This window comes from Phascolarctos cinereus, unplaced genomic scaffold (genome assembly GCF_003287225.1).
Source record: "Phascolarctos cinereus isolate Bilbo 61053 unplaced genomic scaffold, phaCin_HiC Scaffold_2;HRSCAF=192, whole genome shotgun sequence".
Taxonomy (NCBI): Eukaryota; Metazoa; Chordata; class Mammalia; order Diprotodontia; family Phascolarctidae; genus Phascolarctos; species Phascolarctos cinereus.
Genome location: NW_027555625.1, coordinates 403,580,895 through 403,599,341, shown reverse-complemented (window position 1 = coordinate 403,599,341; position 18,447 = coordinate 403,580,895). Strand labels below are relative to the sequence as shown.

Here is an 18,447-nt window from a genome sequence, read left to right as displayed (position 1 = left end):
ACACTTAGCACATGAGAATTAAGTTCTTAGACCCCAGATGCCAGGAGGGTATTAATCCTACCTTTTCTCAGCCGCAGTCCACATTTAAGCAATACCCACTTTGTCACCTGCAGAACCATCTCAGGGATTCTAAATTAGCAGTGTGACATCTTGGTACTTCTGTACACACCAGAGATTTACAATTCTCTCAGTGCCTTTTAGGGGTGATGGAAATGGACTGGCATAAAAAGGTGAAGAATGTGCATGCAAGTGAAAATAGGAGACCCAGGCCATGACACAACTGTGTTAAAAATCTAATGCCAGCTCTGAGTAGAGGTCAAAGTGACTGGCAGCTATGGTAGACTGGGTGAAGACAGCATTATCGGCCTTAATGGTAATGGACCACCAGAGGCTGAGGGTTTAGGTTTGTGGGATTTTTTTTTAAACCTTCAGAGCCACAAAAGCTGCATGTTATTACAGCTCCACTAACATTTCACTGGAGAAGATTTCCTTTTGGAAAAGTGAGAACAGAACTTCTCTGGGAAAGTTCATTTTCTTCTGTCAGGGGCATCTGATAGGCCAAGGGGATGGGAGCTGGGAGAGTCAATTAAGCCATCCCAGGAGTGCAGTTTTGTCCCTGGAACCCTCATCACTGCAGCAGAATAAACCACCCTGAGCCCTTACATGGTAATGAGAAATTCACCTCACACATTACTCAGCAGATAGGGAGAAAGCTTTATCTTGCTCAGTGGGCCAGGGCCCTCCTGTCTCTATGTTCTTGTTATCTCTTTGAATTCAATCCAGCAGTCTGGTTGGTGACTGACCTCTTCTCAGAAGCCCAGAATGTGAGTTTCTTATCTCTAGTCAAGCTAGAAATTTGCTCACAGAGCACTTCACTTTAATTCCAGTCCCCCTGACAAATGCAGCCTGCCATTTAAAGGTACTTATTTTATGTACTCAGGGGAGGTGATTGGGGGTTGGTAGAAAGGTTGTCTCAGACTCTTCTTTTTTAAAGGAGTTTTTGCAGTTGTCCAGATATTCCCTCCCCATCCTCCCCACTCTCCATGTTTGGCTTCCTTCAGATAAAGTTAAAGGAAACTCCTTCTTAATTTTTCTTAGTTAAAAATGAAATGTAAAACCCTAGACCTGGAAGGAACCTTGGAAGGTTCTGCCCTTTGGAAGGACCAAATCCTACCATGGAGGAGGGGGCTTCTCCTGTCAAAGGTACATGGAAGTAGATGATGCCTTGGTGACTAACTCCAATATTATTTGACCTACAGTTTCTTCCTTTACTCTATCCTAAATGATTGTGGTAGAAAACTACCTAAAGGAAGTAAATGGGGACTGTATATTAGGTTTCCTGAGCACTTTATTACAGGAGAATCCCCACCTTTTTTCCCCACAGTCATAGTTTAAAAATCTAAAGTCAAGACTTCCGAGTTCTTGGCCAGGCTCTGCTTAGGTCACTTCTACCTTCAGCATCTTTGATTCCTTAGACATAAATGAGAAGATTGAACTAAATTATCTCTAAGGTACCTCTTAGCTTTAAAATTCCACGTTCTTTCCCTCCTCTAGATTCTTAAAACACTTATTATCAATGTAAGCAGTGGAAAGAATGCCGGATTTTTAAATCAAATAACCTGAGTTCATATCTCAGATCTGCTAGATTATTTTGGGCCAGTCATTTGATCTGGGGTTGGGGATAGGAGGGTGACATTTACTCATCTATAAAATTAGGAGGTTAAGCTAGATGGCCTAAAGTTACTTCTGACTCTAAATCCATGAGGCTATGATCACTTTTGGCAATTATCAAAAACCACCTTACATTTTTGATTCCCTTTTTTTGTATGTATTTGTCTTATCTTGTCTCCCTTACTTAATCTAAATTCTTTGTGAAAAGGGGTTTATCATATAATTTTTTACATCCCCTAGCCCTGGACCTAGCACATACTAGGTACTCAGTAAATACCTGTTGATTGATTGATTGATAAAAATAGAATAGGCAATGTCCTTGTGTGTGTTTTATTCAATTTTTTTTTTCTGAGACCAGATACTAAGGCTAAAAAGAATTAAGAAGGTGAACCTTGACTAGGCACAGCCTCCTTGGTAGATTTTAATTAATGTGCTATAATTGGACATCACAAGAAAGAGATTATTAGGTTTATTTAGCCATTTCCAAACTTATAATGCCTCTGGCATTTAAATCATATTCATTTATATTCTTTCCATAATTGCTCCCGCGCCATTGTCATTGCAATCTGTTGTCGGCTTTTGAAAGGCCAGAGGCCAATGGGGATGCTTAATTTGAAAACAGGAATTAATTTATTTCTGTACATGCATGGGTCCTATAGATTTCTCCACTGTGGGCACACTGCAGCATGAGGTTTGAAAATGAGGAAATAAAGAAAGTGAGTTATAATGCAACAAAAGAGTTCAGTCATCCTGGTCTGCAAAGTGAAAAGATGGGACCATTAAACAATAATCCAAGGGCCTTTCCAGCTCTGACATTCGATGACTCTGCAGCCCTGAGTCACACAGAGCTTAGACACCCAGCCAGTGTCTAGACTGTTCAGTGCCGCCTACTCCTCCTGTCCTTTGGGATGCTAAGGACATTTTCAATCCTAAAGCAAAGAAAAGAGCAGTTTGGGGTATTTGCTCTCGACTCTGCCATCTATAAACTCAGACTCAAAGTTTTCTACAAACCAAGAGATTTGAGTTCTAGTCCAGCTTTGTTATTGTTGTCATTGTTTCAGTCTTGTCTGACTCTTCGGACCCCATTTGGAGTTTTCTTGGCAAAGATACTGGAGTGGTTTGCCATTTCCTTCTCCAGCTTATTTGACAGATGAGGAAACTGGGACAAACAGAGATAAGTGACTTGCCCAGGGTCATACAGGTAGTAAGTCTCTGAGGCTTCATTGGAGCTCGGGTCTTCCTGATTCCAGCTTGGTAGGTTAGCCACTAATTACCTGAACTCAAACAAGTTATTTAACCACATCTGTGGCTCTCAATTCCCTGCTCTCTGAATTGAAAGGGTTGGGCCAAATGATCTCTGAGGTCACCTTCCTGCTCAGACAGTGCCAGACGAGAGGGCTGAGGGCTCTGTGTAACCCTGGGTATATATAAGTGCTTATGTCCATTGAGATCCATGTGAGATGGCAGTGGTGCCTACCCTCAAGTCTTTGGAAAACTCATTTCTCTAGGCCCCATTTTCCTCTTATATAAAATAAGAGGATATTACGTTTAGATAGAACTTTAAGGTTTGCAAAGTACATACACACACACACACACACACACACACACACACACACACATATAGATACACATACATACATTGTGTCTGTGTGAATACACATAAACTTATATGTATATGTGTGTATATGTAATTATCCCCATTTTATAAATGAGAAAACTGAGGCAGACACAAGTTCAGTGCCTGCACATGGTCACACAACTAGTTAGTATCTAAGGTACTATCTAACTAACCTCAGGTCCAGAATCTATCCCAACTACCACCCACCTATATCATGACAAGATACTCCCTAAGGGTCCCTCCAGCTCTTACATTCCATCTCCTATATCCTAACAGTCTATGGTCTAAGGTCTCTTCTGGATCATACTTTATGATTTAAATTCCTTATTTCCAACAGACTAGATGAGCATGTATTTCTCTTTGGCTTTATTCAAAGCATGCATGCATGCTCTTGCGCTCTCTCTCGCTCTCTCTCTCTCGTTCTCTCTCTCTCTCACACACACACACACACACACACACACACACACACACACACACACACACTCTCTCTCTCTCTCTCTCTCTCTCTCTCTCTTTAGGATTAGTTTGGATTATTTTTCGCATTTTTCAGGGTGCAAAATGAGGTGGAAGCCTAGCAAGGGGTGGTTTCCCACCCCACAGCTGGGTCTACTTCATTGCCAAAGTAGAGAAAAATAGAACAAGGTCATGGAGTTAGCATACCAGAGGCGCTAGCTAGTGAGATGCCCACAATGACTTTCCAAATTGAGAGGTTTGATCTGGAAACCATCCCCTGTCATCTTTCCGCAATTCAGATGCTCATTTGGCCTGGGAGCAATTCCCTCTGATTATCAGGAGAAGGCAGTTCCCATGGAAAACCCCAGCTGCCTCTTCTCCCTGGACTGTTCTCTGTTCTTAGGATATTGTGCCAGGGCTATTACAGTTTGAGCATGAGGCCAGTAAAGGCATAGTTGTTTCCAGGAGAAAGAATGTTTTGCCCCACTTTTCTATATGTTTTAATATGATTTCAGAATTCAAGAAAGGCATTCAGAGGTGCTAGGGGACTTAGCCCATGGCAGAATGGCAGGTACTATGTAGATGTCCTGACTCCATTCTCCTAATAAAAGGATGGGAATGGCCAGAGGGTTCTAGACATGGTGGGGTGGAGGCGTGGTGTTTAGATCCATGGAAAGAGCTCCCAAGACCAGGTACCTTAGTGCTCATTAAAAAATGAAGAACTGAAGAATAGATTCTCGTAGACACACAGAGATGTACAAAAGGAAGTCTTTAGAAAGATTACAAGTGCTCTCAACACTAATGTCTGTTATTTGCAGCTCTCATTGAGGGCAGCTTTTGAGTGGGGGTGGGGGGAGATGGGGAAGAAGAGTCCTACAAAGCTGGTTCACACAAGGATACAGTGGATTAATGAGAGATGATGAGGAATTGTATACACATGTGGAATGGGCTGACCAGGCAGCTTATTCCTTGTGTGTTGCCCTTTTCCTCCAAAGGAGTGTGGGAATCTCTTTTTTTCTCTCTGGATAAAAAACTTTGCTCCCGAACTTTGATGCTTTGTCTGCCCTGAGGCTCTGCAACACGTCAGGGAGGAAGGCAGATCTTCTGCTACTTCCCCTTGAAGCATAGCTCTGGGGTGGGTCACCACCTGGAAGAGAACCACAGACTGCTTCTTTGTCCTCCTTGGAAGTTTCCTCTCTCCCTCCAGCCACTCACAGGTAGGAGTGGGAGCTATGACTAGGCAGAGCCCAAGATGTTGGGAGGTGGGTTAGAGATCAAGGGGTGACATGAACTCCTGGCCTCACCACAGAAGTGGGGGGTGTCCCCAGAGGGAGCTCCACAGAATTCTGCAGTTTCCCTTTAGCCTCCAGACACCCCACCCCCTGCCCTGTCAGCACCTGACCCCAACCTATAAGCAATAGCACCTGGCCAACCAGTGGTACTCATTTCCCCAAGCCCATTCTGCTCACATTTATATAGCAATTTTATGATTATAAAGCATTTCACATAATTATCTTATTTCACCATTATTATTAATAGGTCATATTTAAATAGTGCTTGAAAGCATGCAAGGTACTTTACATGTATTAATTAGGTAGTGCTCATCTTTTCCCCTATTTTCCTGATGAGGAAATTGAGACTCGCTAAGAGGGTAGACAAGCTAGTAAGTGGTAGAGCTGGAATTTGAACTCAGATTCCCAGACTCTGGGTCCACTGATTTTCTACCACATCACACTGAGGGAAACTTCAAGGTGAGGGGAGAACCCTCCCTCATTTCTGGGGACATCTAGCTCAAGCAGTCCTATCTTGCCATGAAATTAGATGTCCTCACTTGAATGAGCCAAGTGGCCTGTCCTCAGGGTCATCACAGGGGCACTAAAGCATACCTCTGAGTGTTGAGGTGACCACCCATTTGAAATATGCTCCTGAGACCCCAAAGAAGTCAGCTTCCCTGAGGCAAAAAGCAAATGGGAAAAATCTCCTCAAATCTACCAGTGATTTGGATGAAGGCAGAGATGGTGTAAAAATGAAATTTGCAGATGACACAGATCTCAAAGTTGTTTTTCACGTTGTCATAGTGGAGAGGGATAATCTAATACACTGGTCGCACAATTATGACGTTAAAAATCTCAAGCTGTATCAGTGGGCTGAAACTAACAAGATGAAATCTAATAGGGAAAAATGTAAAAACCTGTGCTTGGGTCAAAAGAATCAACTGTACAAATATAAGAGAAGGGAGACATAGCTAGAAGGTACATTATGTGAAAAAAAAGACCAGAGGGTTTTAATTGGCTATTAGCTTAGTAGGAGTCAGCAGGGTGATATGAAAGCCAAAAAAAGCTAGTAGGATCTTAATTCCATAAAAATAGAAGTACAGTTATCCCTTCCACATTTCGACTTTCCCCATTGCAGTTTCGATATATCATGGCTTGGAATAAGAAATTAAATGGGAATTTTGGAGTAGTTTTACAGAAGCCTCAGATGCCAGGAGAAGGTCCATAGACAGCACAGAGCCTCTGGTCAAATACTTAGCCCAAATTTTACAATAAGGTACTGTAAACACCCTATAAAAGAAAAAGAAAAAATTCAGACTGTCTTCTCTGGTACGAAGGGAGGGCCAAAAAAATTTACATGAATTTTCCAGATCACAGAGGCACTACACCCCTACACCCCATGATGTGGAAGGGATAACTGTATAGTTTTCAGCATAAAGGAGATGGTAGCCCTTTTGTGTTGAATCCTGGTCAGACCATACCTATAGTGTCAAGCCCAGGGATGGACATCACATTTTAGAATGCAGTATTCAAACTATATGAGGACCAGTTAAAGGAACTGTAGAAGAGTAAGAAGGGGAGGGGAGACAACAGCCATTCTTTAAATATTGAGAGAGAGAGAGAGAGAGAGAGAGAGAAGAGAGAGAGAGAGAGAGAGAGAGAGAGAGAGAGAGAGAGAGAGAGAGAGAGAGAGAGAGAGAGAGAGAGACTGATATAGCAAATCTTGCATGGCTATAGAGGGCAGAATTTGAACCAATGGATAGAAGTTACAGCAAAGCACATTTCACATAAACAGAGGTATAGAATTTCTTAACAGAGCTGTCTGGAAAGGACAGACTACAGAAGTCGAGAGTTCTCCATGACTCCCCCTTCAAGCAGAGGGAGGAATACCACTTATCTACCATGTTGTCAATAATATTCCCAAATACTTGGGAATGAATTAGAATAAATACCCTCAGAAATTCCCTTCCACCATGGCATTTATGACCACAGTGGTTTCCAAATACAAAAGCCTTGTCAAAAAGCAGGTCCATGGCCTGTAGTACTGAAAGGGGCAGAATTTTTGGTCTCCGGCTTAACCCTGAAGTATCCTATTGAAGAAAGTAGAGACTAGCTTCATTGAATGCAAATACCAAATTAATGGCAGCCCAAGATACTGGGGGAAGATATTTTTTTAAACCATTGTTTTAATGTAAGGTGCAGATAGCAACAAAATCTTTGGATTTAAAATGCTTTTTTCTTCATATTGGACAGTGCTGCTTGAAACATGGAATGTACTTTTCACATATACAAAGCCACTAGGACTCTGTGGAAAAACACAACAACCCCCAGGAGAGGCTTCAGTACCAATTCGATTTTACTTTGCAGAGAATTAGCTGCAGGGGGAAAGTTGGAAGGACCTGTTTTTTTTTTAAGTCCATTTCAGCACCTCCTGCCTCCAATATCAGCCTGAGCACACATTGTCTCTCTTTCTCCCATTTTCTGACACATCCTATCCAAATAATATTGGCAGATCAAAAGAAAGATGACCATCGGCTTCAGTCTATTTGAACTGATGGAAATTCAAGTGCACAGACACCAATTCTCTATGGAATTCATGACATTTCTCAAACAAGAGGCATGGGTTTTGCTGCAATTCTCCTTTGCTTTTGTCAGGAGAATTCACCCCTTGATGTAGAAGACCAGTCACTGGCAGTTTCTGTTGGTAGAGCCATCTGCATTTCAAAATCCTGACATTTGTGCCCAAGAACGGTGCATCTCTCTGATGCATGCTGATGGGATGGAAGCCATTTACCCCCAATATTCCTTTTTAAAATCTCCAAATGGCGGAAGGAGAAGATACTTCCAAGAAGCAGGAAAAGTAACTATCTGGAGGATTCTTTCAGAAACTGGTAAACTATCCCCATTTGGAAATATGTCTGCTATTTCTTCCATCTTTAGGAGAATGACTCAATTCTAGCTTCTTATGGTCCCTTGTCATTTCTCCATTCCAACAGAGTTTTTCCATTATATCTTACTAGGCTCTCCTGATGGTCAGTATAACTAGGTATTATATGACTTTGAAGTCCTCATCCCTATGCACACAAGTTCCTCAGCAGATATACAAGTTAATTCATAATGGTGGGAGACGTGTATAATTTGTACATGTCTGTGGATGGGGGGTGGTGAAGCATATAGGGGTCTCTGAGTGGCGGTTATTATATGTTGTCCCAGGGTACGTATGCTAATTGCTGTTGGCATTTGCTGAGGCAGGGCTCCTGCTGCCATATTAAGCATTCCACATTAAGCTTCAGACCTCAGTCCAAGGATCTGTAGAGTGAACACACTCTGGCATGAGGAGATTTCAACAGGGGTGGTAAAAGGCTCTCTCTTAAGAGTCCAACTGAGGATCTGCTTTGGGCACTTTGGCTCTCTGCTCCAAACCAGCTGCAGCTCTGACTCACTTTAAGCTTCTGAGTCTTTCTGGTGAATTGAATGCAAACCAAAATATGTGTGTGTGTATGTGTATATATGTGTATGTATATGTGTGTGTGTGTCTGTATATGTATGTGTGTGTGTATACATATATCTATATATATATTTCCTTCCTTGAAGAATTTTCCTACATTTCCTCTTTAATCTGTGGCCTGAGAGGTTCTAGTCACAGGTTCTAGACTGTCCAACATGAGGTCGATAGGCTTGGGCTGGGTTTTTCCCTGCCTGAAATCCTTCCTTCAGCAAGGTAGGGGTTGAAAAGAAATTGAACTAAACCATCTGTGGATAAATGTGGCTGGGGTGTAGTGAGGCCCTGCTGGGGAATCAGGGATGAGAAGAGCAGGTTTGGGTCTGGTTTGCTTTGGAGGCCATAAATTTCCCAATTCACAGGCAGTTTGTTACTGGAAAACTGACTATGTTTTTAAGATTTTTAGCTCACATTAAAAAATTGAGTAAGAGAACAAAAAAACATCTCTTGAAAACTTCTGAAAGATCTTCTTGGACAAGGATATGATGGTAGAAATGGAGAGAGGAATTGGAATTTTTATCTGCTCTATGAATGTTGAGTTTCTTCAGGGGCTTCCAATGTTTCCCAGATTTGGCTTTATAAATAAGCTTTTTGTGGGGCTTTATCACTTGGCTTTGGTTCTAACTTGATATCCACTAAAGCACACAAAGCAGAGGGATGGCTTTAGTGTTTATAATTATTGTATTTCATGTGTTGGTTTGTTTTTTTGTTCTTTATCCCTTGGAATTAAGGCATACCTAAATTCTAAGAGATTCCAAAATGCCTTTCATGTCACTGAGGGTAAACTCTGTTGACAGTTGAGTCAGAAAGCCTCCAGGTAGTAGAAAAGGCATTGATGTTTAATTTATTTATTCATTCAGCAACAACAACAAAATATGTTCTGGGAGCCAGATAAATAAATAAGAAATAAACAGACTCTGTCCCTACCCTCAACAATCCTGCAGTCTGATAGGGGAGAGACAGCACAATTGATAAATACGATATACATTAGAATTTGATAAATGCGCAAGAAGAGAAGTAAGACATTAAATGAGGGAGAAATTACTTCCAGTCAAGGATCCAAGAGAGGCTTCATGGAGGAGGTATCATTTGAACTGATTCTTAAAGGATGGGTAGTAGATAGAGCACCAGGCCTGAAGTCAGGAAGACCTGAACTCAAATCCAGCCTCAGACTTTTACGAGCTGTGTGACCCTTGGCAAGACAATTAACCCAGTTTGCCTCAGTTTCCTCATTTGTAAAATGAGCTGGAGAAGGCAATGACACACTACTCGAGTGTCTTTGCCAAGAAAACCCCAAATAGGGTCATGAAGAATCAGACACAAATGAAACAGCCGGCGAACAATGAAAATGTCAGTGAAGTGGGGATTGGAGAGGAAAGGTGTCTCAGGTGTAAAGAGGAGTATGTGTAAGAGAGTAGCAGTGAGACGGCGTGGGCCACCTTCAGGAGATGATGAGTAGTCCAGTTTTATTTCAACTATGACGAAAGCACATCAGGGGAAAACTGTGGAAAATATTGTCTATTTTCCTCCTGCTCCTCCTAGAGTTTGGGTAAGTTGGTTCTAGGACTTCCTGCCTTAAAAAGTGGCCCAGGCACTTTCGTGCTTAGAATCTAACCTTGACATTCACTTAAATTTCGGTTGTTTCTCCATCCAACACCAACTAGCCAGATGGAAATTGGAAAACCCAGCCTGTCATCCAAATATTTCTAATTATGCAGAGGTTTGGCCTCATCAAGACTAACTGATGAAGATATTGTGAGCTCTTCACTGGTCCTCCAGATGTTTGGCAGCCTATGAACACTGTTTCATTACGTTGGCTTTAGATTCCACGGACGACTTTTTATTCTAGTTTAACCCCAAGGCCCCCTTTTCCTCTGAAACAGAAGGATAATGGAGTAACAAAGCAGAAGGAACACTGTGGAAAGGGGCTGGGGTCAGGGCCAAACTCTAGAACGTCTCCCGCTTGCTGAATATACAGTCTGTGGCAGCTGTAACTCTGTAGGTTCTCTGAAGCGGAAAATTGGCAATGATTATCCAGATAATTCACTGCCCAGTTCTTCTTTGGGGCCTAAGTGATCCGAGCCGTTGCCACCTTGATGGGAAGCTCTGGGTGAGAACCGGAAGACCCAGATTCTTGTTTATTGGCTTTTCCTTCTTTGACCCCACAGGTGCCCACTCAGAGCCTCCATCCTGCAGTGTCAATTCGATATCCTGCCCATCTGCATGTACCTGTAGCAACAATATTGTGGATTGTCGAGGAAAAGGCTTGACAGAAATCCCAGCCAACTTGCCAGAGGGCATCGTGGAAATGTAAGTTCCTGTGTTCATGGCCGTTCCGGTCCTGATAACTCTTCCTCAGTCAAATCTCTGCTGAGCTGTCTCCACGGGCCATCAGGAGATTGGGGCTGTTAGCTGCTGATAGACTGGGCCAATGGGGAAGTGTTTTTGCCATCATCTCTGTTATTTCTCATTAATGGGTCTTACAGCCTATTCATTACTGCCGCCTCTCTGACAGAGGGGGAGGATTGAGCTCTTGTTGATTTCATTTGAAGTAAGATTTTAACCTCTGCCACTCCTGTACTTTACGCAAAGAATTTTTTGGGGGGGGGGTGAGGCAATTGGGGTTAAGTGACTTGCCCAAGATCACACAGCTAGTAAGTGTCAAGCATCTGGTCTGGGACTGGATTTGAACTCAGGTCATCCTGACTCCAGGGCTAGTGCTCTATCCATTGTGCAACCTAGCTGCCCTGGCAAAGAAATTTTTAAAAGTTCATGTACCTGTGTGTGTGAACTTATGTATACACAGAGACAACTGTGTCTATATGTGCATATGCCTATTTTTAAGTTTCCTGTGAAAAAGTGTGTATGGCAGTGTAACTGGCTTTGGTGCATTCTCCCCATATCATAGAAACTACTCGCTGTGAAACTCTGGTCTGAGTGCATTGTCAGTATCAATCACAAAATCTTTGTTAGATGTTCTTCACCTTTTTAATAATGATTTCCTCATTTCCTAAGTTTGCCCTCAGATGACTGTCCAAGCCAGGTTTGACAATTCCTTCAGACACCCAGGACGAACATTCTTCAGCCTGCAGCCCCTGGACTCCACCCATCCTGTTTTCCATCTTTCATTAGAGGGGCTGGTAATCTTTGGTTCCTGCCTTAATTATTCCTCTTTTCCTCCTGCTCCTCAGCTTCCTTGGTCCCATAAGATCACTGATTATGCCTCAGCCTTAGTCTTTATTTTCTTCTTCCTCTTCTCCTGATGTAGCTTAAACTTCTCTTTTCTCTTGAAAACTTTCTTACAGACACTTCCCCCCCCACCAAAGAAGACAATCCGTTTTCTCTTCTCTCCTTCTAGGGAGTGACCCTTGTCAGCGTAGAACCTTTTATCTATTACCTTTTACAGGTCGTTCACAACTCCTATTGCCTATCCATAAGAAGTTTCCCTACTTCCTCTAGCAAATCCTCATGCTCTAGCGAATTCCTGTTCCACCCCTTCCTAAGTCCTCCAGTCTTCTTCTCAACCAAGCTACTAGCCATCCATTATCTCCACTTCTAATTCCAACTCTTCTAGGCTACCCATACTAAGCCATTCTGGCACTTCCTAGGGTTTTCTTTGGAGGTTGATTTTTAAATTGCTATTTCTGAACATATTCTCCCAACATGGCGTACCCACATCAAAGAAGGTGCTGTGTTTTATAAGCAAAGCAGAACTGAAGTAGCTCAACAGAGACGTGAGATGTGCAAATTGAGAGAATCCCTCCCCCAAAATGTTCACATGGACCTTTTTTGTCTGACCTGTGGTAAAGCATTCCAAGTTCGCATTGGTCTGATAAACCACAGTCGAACACACCATAACTTGACTCTGACATACTGATGTGATTTTGGTCCTCTTCGAGAACTAAGGACAGCGACCAAAAACCTATTTCTCAGGGATTTTCTCCAGTGAACTCTCTTTAAATAGGACTCAACCTCCCTGTAACTCTATTCATCCTTCTATCCCTCTCCTTCTCTCTCTCTGTTTCCCTTCCCCACCTCTTTACCTCTTTATCTTTCTCATTCTTTCCCTTTTCCTTCCTCCTCTTCTCTTACTCTGCCCCTCTCAACTTCCCATCTTTTTTCCTTGTTCCCCCCATTTCTCTCCCTTTCCTCTACCCCCTGCCTCTTCTTTCTACTTATTTAGCCTTCTTTTCTATGCTCTCTGTCTGTTCTTTGTGGCATTTACCCTCCCAGGGCTAGGAATTTTTTTTCTGGGCATTAATTAGTTGTTCAGGATAGAATTCCTATTACAGTCCTATCGCCTTTCACAGATCATCCCTCTTCTCTCCATCCCACTTCATTCAGCTCTCCCTAGGCTATTTGTTTATTATTTCACTTTGGCAACCATGGTACTTCCCTTGGCCTAATTCCACAACCACAGAGTCTGTTTTGAGAAGCCAGTCTGAGGAAAGTTGTGCTGTAGCCATCAGCCCCCATCCCAGGAATCATTTTTCTGAAAATTTGTGCCATGACTTTTTCTGATTGACCTGCCCACCCACCTTGTCTGATACAGATCCCTGTTGTTACTGGCTTAGGCCTTTACTGAGGGGTAGGCTTACATGTATAGCTATGACCTGTGGGAGATAAAATTGAAAATATGTCTAGTTGATTTGGGTTGTTATATTGTCCAGAAAATGGGGAGTAACAGTCCCACAATACTCTGCACTGCGTATTCTATAATAGTTGGGCACTGAATTTTCAGAGAATCAATAATTGAACAGATTGCTTTAGGAGACAGTGAGCTCAGACACTGGAAGAATTTAACTATAGGATGGATAACCGTCTTGCAGGGATATTTTGAAAAGATGAATTCTTTAAACAAAGGAAAAACTATGTGGCCTCTTAAGTTCTTATCTAATTCTATGATTATATGAATTAGTCTAAGAGATGCAGTATAATATAATGGATAGACAGCTATTCTCTTGGAATGAAGAAGACCTGGGTCCAAGTCCTGGCTCTTACACACAATAGCTTTGTGTCCCTGAGCGATACACTTAGCCCCTCAGTGCCCCCACCCTGGATCTATAAACTGCAGTTGAGTTGCCAGTCTGTGGCAGTGGAGGGAGTTTTCACACCAGGAGTTCCCTACGCTGATGAAGTCATCAGTACCTATAACGACAATGCCTGAACCTCACTCTCTTTCCAGTCAAAAACAGATGATGGCATTGCTTCTCTCCCAGCCTTTGATCTTTTTCTAGCTGGGTGAATGCGACTGATTGTTGGATTGGTTGGAGGAGGAATCAGCCAAGGCCAATCCCAAAACGGCAGGCCGAGTTGAAGTCCCACAGGTGTTTGTTCCTCCCCCGTGTTCCTGGGCCCGTGTTGCCCTCTGCCCCAGCCTCTCAGATGAGAGATACATGAAGACTTTGCCTTCCTCATTGATTGCCCACTGCTTCAAGGATTCATCTACTCCCAGGGGTGGGGAAACAGTTCTTTAGCCTCTCGTTCAGTCGGTCAGAGCATAGGTGTGTGATTAAGCCGTTTTCCACTTGCTGCTGCTTTGGGGCTCAGATGGCTCTTGGCTTCTCTCCTTTTGTCTCATTTTGGATGAAGCTCAGTTTCCAGCAAGCGCAGTGGAGGGAGAGTATCAGTTTTTTCTAGCTGATCAGCATCATAACGTAGGCTAAAATGAAGCCAAGTCAACTCCTGATCATTTAGAGACCAGTCATCGAAGGAGTTAATTACCTAGGGCTTTGCATCTCTTGTTTTATCTTACTATTTATTAGTTGTATGTGGGCTAGAAAATTGAGGCACATGGAGAAATGTTTCTGTGATTGGAGAGTGGTAGGGTAGAGGAAGGTGACACAGGAGGGAAAACTGGGGGGCTGGAGAGGAAAGAGAGACAGACAGAGAGAGACAGAGAGAGAGAGAGAGAGAGAGAGAGAGAGAGAGAGAGAGAGAGAGAGAGAGAGAGAGAGAGAGAGAGAGCTTGTTTCCAAGGGTAACATTGCCTGTCACTAGAGGCAATTCATTGAGTTGTTATCAAAATATGTAAAGTATATATAGGCGCAGTATCTGAGATTAAGATGATTTAAGAATTCTCTAAAAGTGAAAAGAAAAGGGGTGCCCTAAATTAGCAAGTAGAAAGCAGATGGAAAGGAAGAAGATGAGTTGACAGAGATGACAAAGGCGAAGAAATAGCACATTCCCCAGAATAGAATCAGGGAAGTTTTCACCATCTAAACAAGACATAGGAGAAAAATTTGAAAACCTGCCCCATATCTCACCACCTGTCCACAGCCTCTGGTATATTCCTTCTTAATGGCTGCATAGAAACCTCCCTGATTTCCCCCTGGGAATGTTTGCTATCATATTGTGGCTTCCTGCCCCTTCTCTTTTCACTTTTATAAAACTCTTACATTGTCTTCATTCAGCACAGGTACTGGGCCTGTATTTCTCAGCATTTCAAGTGAAATGGGCCTCTTAGTTTATTCAAAGACTAATTGAAATTGAAGCGTTTTTAGTTCTCTCTGGAGCCAGTCCCTTTAACCATCCCTCCTTTCATGGAATACACAGTGAGTCTCACTGCAGATTTTCTTTGGAAATGAGCTCCCATCAGCATTCCTCACTGTCATTTCTCTGAACTGGATCCCAATCCAGGAGAGATGATTTCTGAGAACTTCTACAAATGCTTCTGTGGTCTGCCATCTGAAAGTCCAGTTTATATTGCCTGCAGGACTCCAGGCAGAGAGGGAGTTAGGTGGTAATCATACTCCTTTACTATGAGGGAAAGAGTAATACCCCCAGACTAGATGGGAAGGTTTCAGAGACAGAGCGGCTAAAACACATGTTGATTCAAGTGATGACAGTGTTCTCCTGATGCTTTATCCCCTCCTATCAAGAGGAAAGAGCAGAAAACTAAATCATGTGAAAATCTTAAGTACTTAATCTTGTTTAACCTTTCCTTTTTAAAAGAATGAGAAAAATATTTGATCCAAAGAGATGGATCTTTTATAACAGATATCAGGCACTCTAGCTTAGGGATTCTTAACCTGAGGTCTGTGAAATTCTTTTTAAAAAATATTTTGTTAATTGTATTTCATATAATTGGTTTCCTTTGTAAATCCATATATATTATATTTAAAATTATTATTCTGAGAAGGGGTCCATAAGTTTTATCAGACTACCAAAGGCATTCAGGACATAAAAACAGGTTAAGAATCCCTGTTTAAGGGGCAGGTGGGTGGCACAGTGGATAGAGCACCGTGCCTGGATTCAGGAGGACCTGAGTTCAAATGTGCCCTCAGATATGTAACACTTACTGGCTGTGTGACCCTGGGCAAGTCACTTAATCCCATTGCCTAGCCAAAAAAAAAAAGAAGAAGAAGAAAAATCCCTGTTCAAGCACTTGAATATGGGATAGATTTTGTGTGTGTGTGTGTGTGTGTGTGTGTGTGTGTGTGTGTGTGTGTTCAGGTGAGCTTTTCTTTCATTCTTCAAATCACACCTTTCTATCTATAGGTACATCTGGGAAAAACTGGATTTCTGACTTCAAGTTTACTGTAGAGAATGGCCTTGAATGGACCTCACAGAAGGTGTCCCCAGAGGCAAAAAAATCCCACCCACCCTAGACCTTGACCCTTTGCCTCCACACATAAAAAGAAGAAGATCTTCATCCATAGTAAAGGCAACCCTAGAAACATTTGGGCTACCACTATAACATACATACACCCACCCACCCCCACCCTCTCCCACACACACACATACACACACACATATACATACATTAGATCTTAATGTTGCCTTGACCCAGCTGTGGGAAATATAGGTCAAAGGGGATGAGATGTATGAACTCTCAAGAGGGAAAAATGTTTGGAGTTGAACCCAAGATAGGCTAAAGGATGGGACCTTCCCTACCAAGACTCAATAAGCTAATCATTGTATGAGTGACTCTAGCTTTCTGAGCTAAGATTCCTGGCTTGGGGAGTTTGCATATAGAGATTTCACTGACCACTCTTCCCTCGCCCCCATTCCTTGCCAACATACACTTTACCCAACATTGAGTGAACATGTAGGCCTGGGGAAAAGAGGACTTAGTCTAGGATTTTATATAAAAATATTACACTACGATGACCCACCTCACACCTCTACCCTAACATACATACATACATACATACATACATACATATGTATATATATATATATATATATATATATATATATATATATATATATATATGTAATATATCCATTTTCTAAAATTAGAATGATTTAGTCTAAGTTTCCATCCCAGACTATGTGTGTTTTTTTAGGATGTAAAAACATACCCTGTGTTTTAGCCCCTAAGCTCATATATATATACATATATATATATGAGAAGAACAAATCTGGTTTGGTTTCTGGGCCTCTGTTCTCTGTAGACACTGCTATGTACACTACAGACGGCTGTTTGAGAGCCTGGTTTATGTTAGAAATACATACATTCCACATTTTTGATGTTGAATAAACATAGAAACTTGGGTGACTAATGTAACCAGGATTCATTGCAGAAACCAGGAGCTCATAAGCTGAGGAGAAGAAAAAAATGAGGCCAGAACTGGATTGTACCCCAAATGGAATGGGACATGTGTCTGGGGAGTAACCTTGGAAGCAGCCTTTGTCAGAGACAAAGGGCATCACAGTAGTAACCAGAGCCCCTGGACACTCTAAGACCATAGATTTAGAGACAGAAGGGTCATTAGAGGGCATGAACTTCAATCCCCTCATTTTATTGATTAGGAAACTGAAGCCTAGAAATTAAGTGACTTGCCCAGGGTTACATAGCTATTAAGTGCTTGAGGGTGAGATTTGAACCCATGTCTTCTTGACTCAAAGTGCCATATCTATCACACCATGCTGTCTTTTAGATTCCTAGAGCTAACGTCTAGCTGGCTTTGGGAAGGTGATTGACTGCCCATGCTCCAGATTGGGCTGGATTTTACTTCCCTAAGAAGGCCTTGGTAGGAGAGGAGTGCCTAGGTTAGGGAGCATGGTGCCTGGCACGGAGTAGACACTTAAAACAAGCATGCTAACCTGCATCACATTGCATTATATTGAATTAAATTAAAAGCAGCAAGAGAGCTGCAGGTAGAGAAAGGCTCATAAAGAAGTGTCTGAAACGCTCGTTAAGGCCAACACTGCTAGCAGCTCAGCCAGAAACAAGAGGAGCTTCCAAACCTGGTTTGAATGGCCGACAAGGGGAGCAAACTTACAAGCAAATGTTGGAAAACATCAGACACATCCTTGCTGGGGGGCCCAGGGTCTGATGTTGACTTAACTATTGCAAGAAATGCTTTGTGCTCTGTCATGTGCTTACATCTTGAAAGTTCGTTAAGGAAGTGCAGGTGGAGCCAGAGTAGATCAATACGGAGGACAAACCCCTAAAATCTCTTTGAAGGCTCTCATTTTTGATGGGGCGGGGAGATGCTCGCCTGTTTGATTTGTATGTTTGTTTTCCCACTAGTTTTATTAAATCAGCTCACAGCCTGATGAATGTTTGCCAGCAAAAGGAAGTCATGAAAACCAGTTAACAGAAGACCTAAAACAGCTGTTTGCTTCAGACATAGCCCTAAATGTGACAGCTCACACTAAATCTGCCTTCCAGAAAGAGACCCATACTTCTGTCTTCCCCCACCTGTTTTTGCTTCATTGAATGTTTCTTTTGGTTCATTTCCTAGCCTGTGGTGTCTGATCCCCTTGGACTGTGTGGTATGTGCAGGTTAGAACCCCGCATGAGAAGCTACCTCTTACACAAAGGTGCTTAGCACAGTGCCTAACACAGAGTAGGTGCTTAATAGATGTGTGTTGAGGAACTAACAACCTTACTCAAATGACCCTCCATTGACAGGGGTGCCGTTTTTCCTGAGGAAAAGACACCATATTGAATCATTTCAGATTCTGCCCCACATCCA

At 42.4% G+C, this 18,447-nt stretch overlaps 1 protein-coding gene across 1 annotated transcript in view; it reads left to right on the top strand.

Moving 5' to 3' along the window:
• SLIT3 (slit guidance ligand 3) overlaps positions 1-18,447 on the top strand; it is a 784,753-nt gene that overhangs the window by 603,681 nt on the left and 162,625 nt on the right. The window contains 1 exon segment of the mRNA XM_020992330.2: positions 10,687-10,828. Coding sequence (XP_020847989.1) covers positions 10,687-10,828 — 142 coding nt within the window.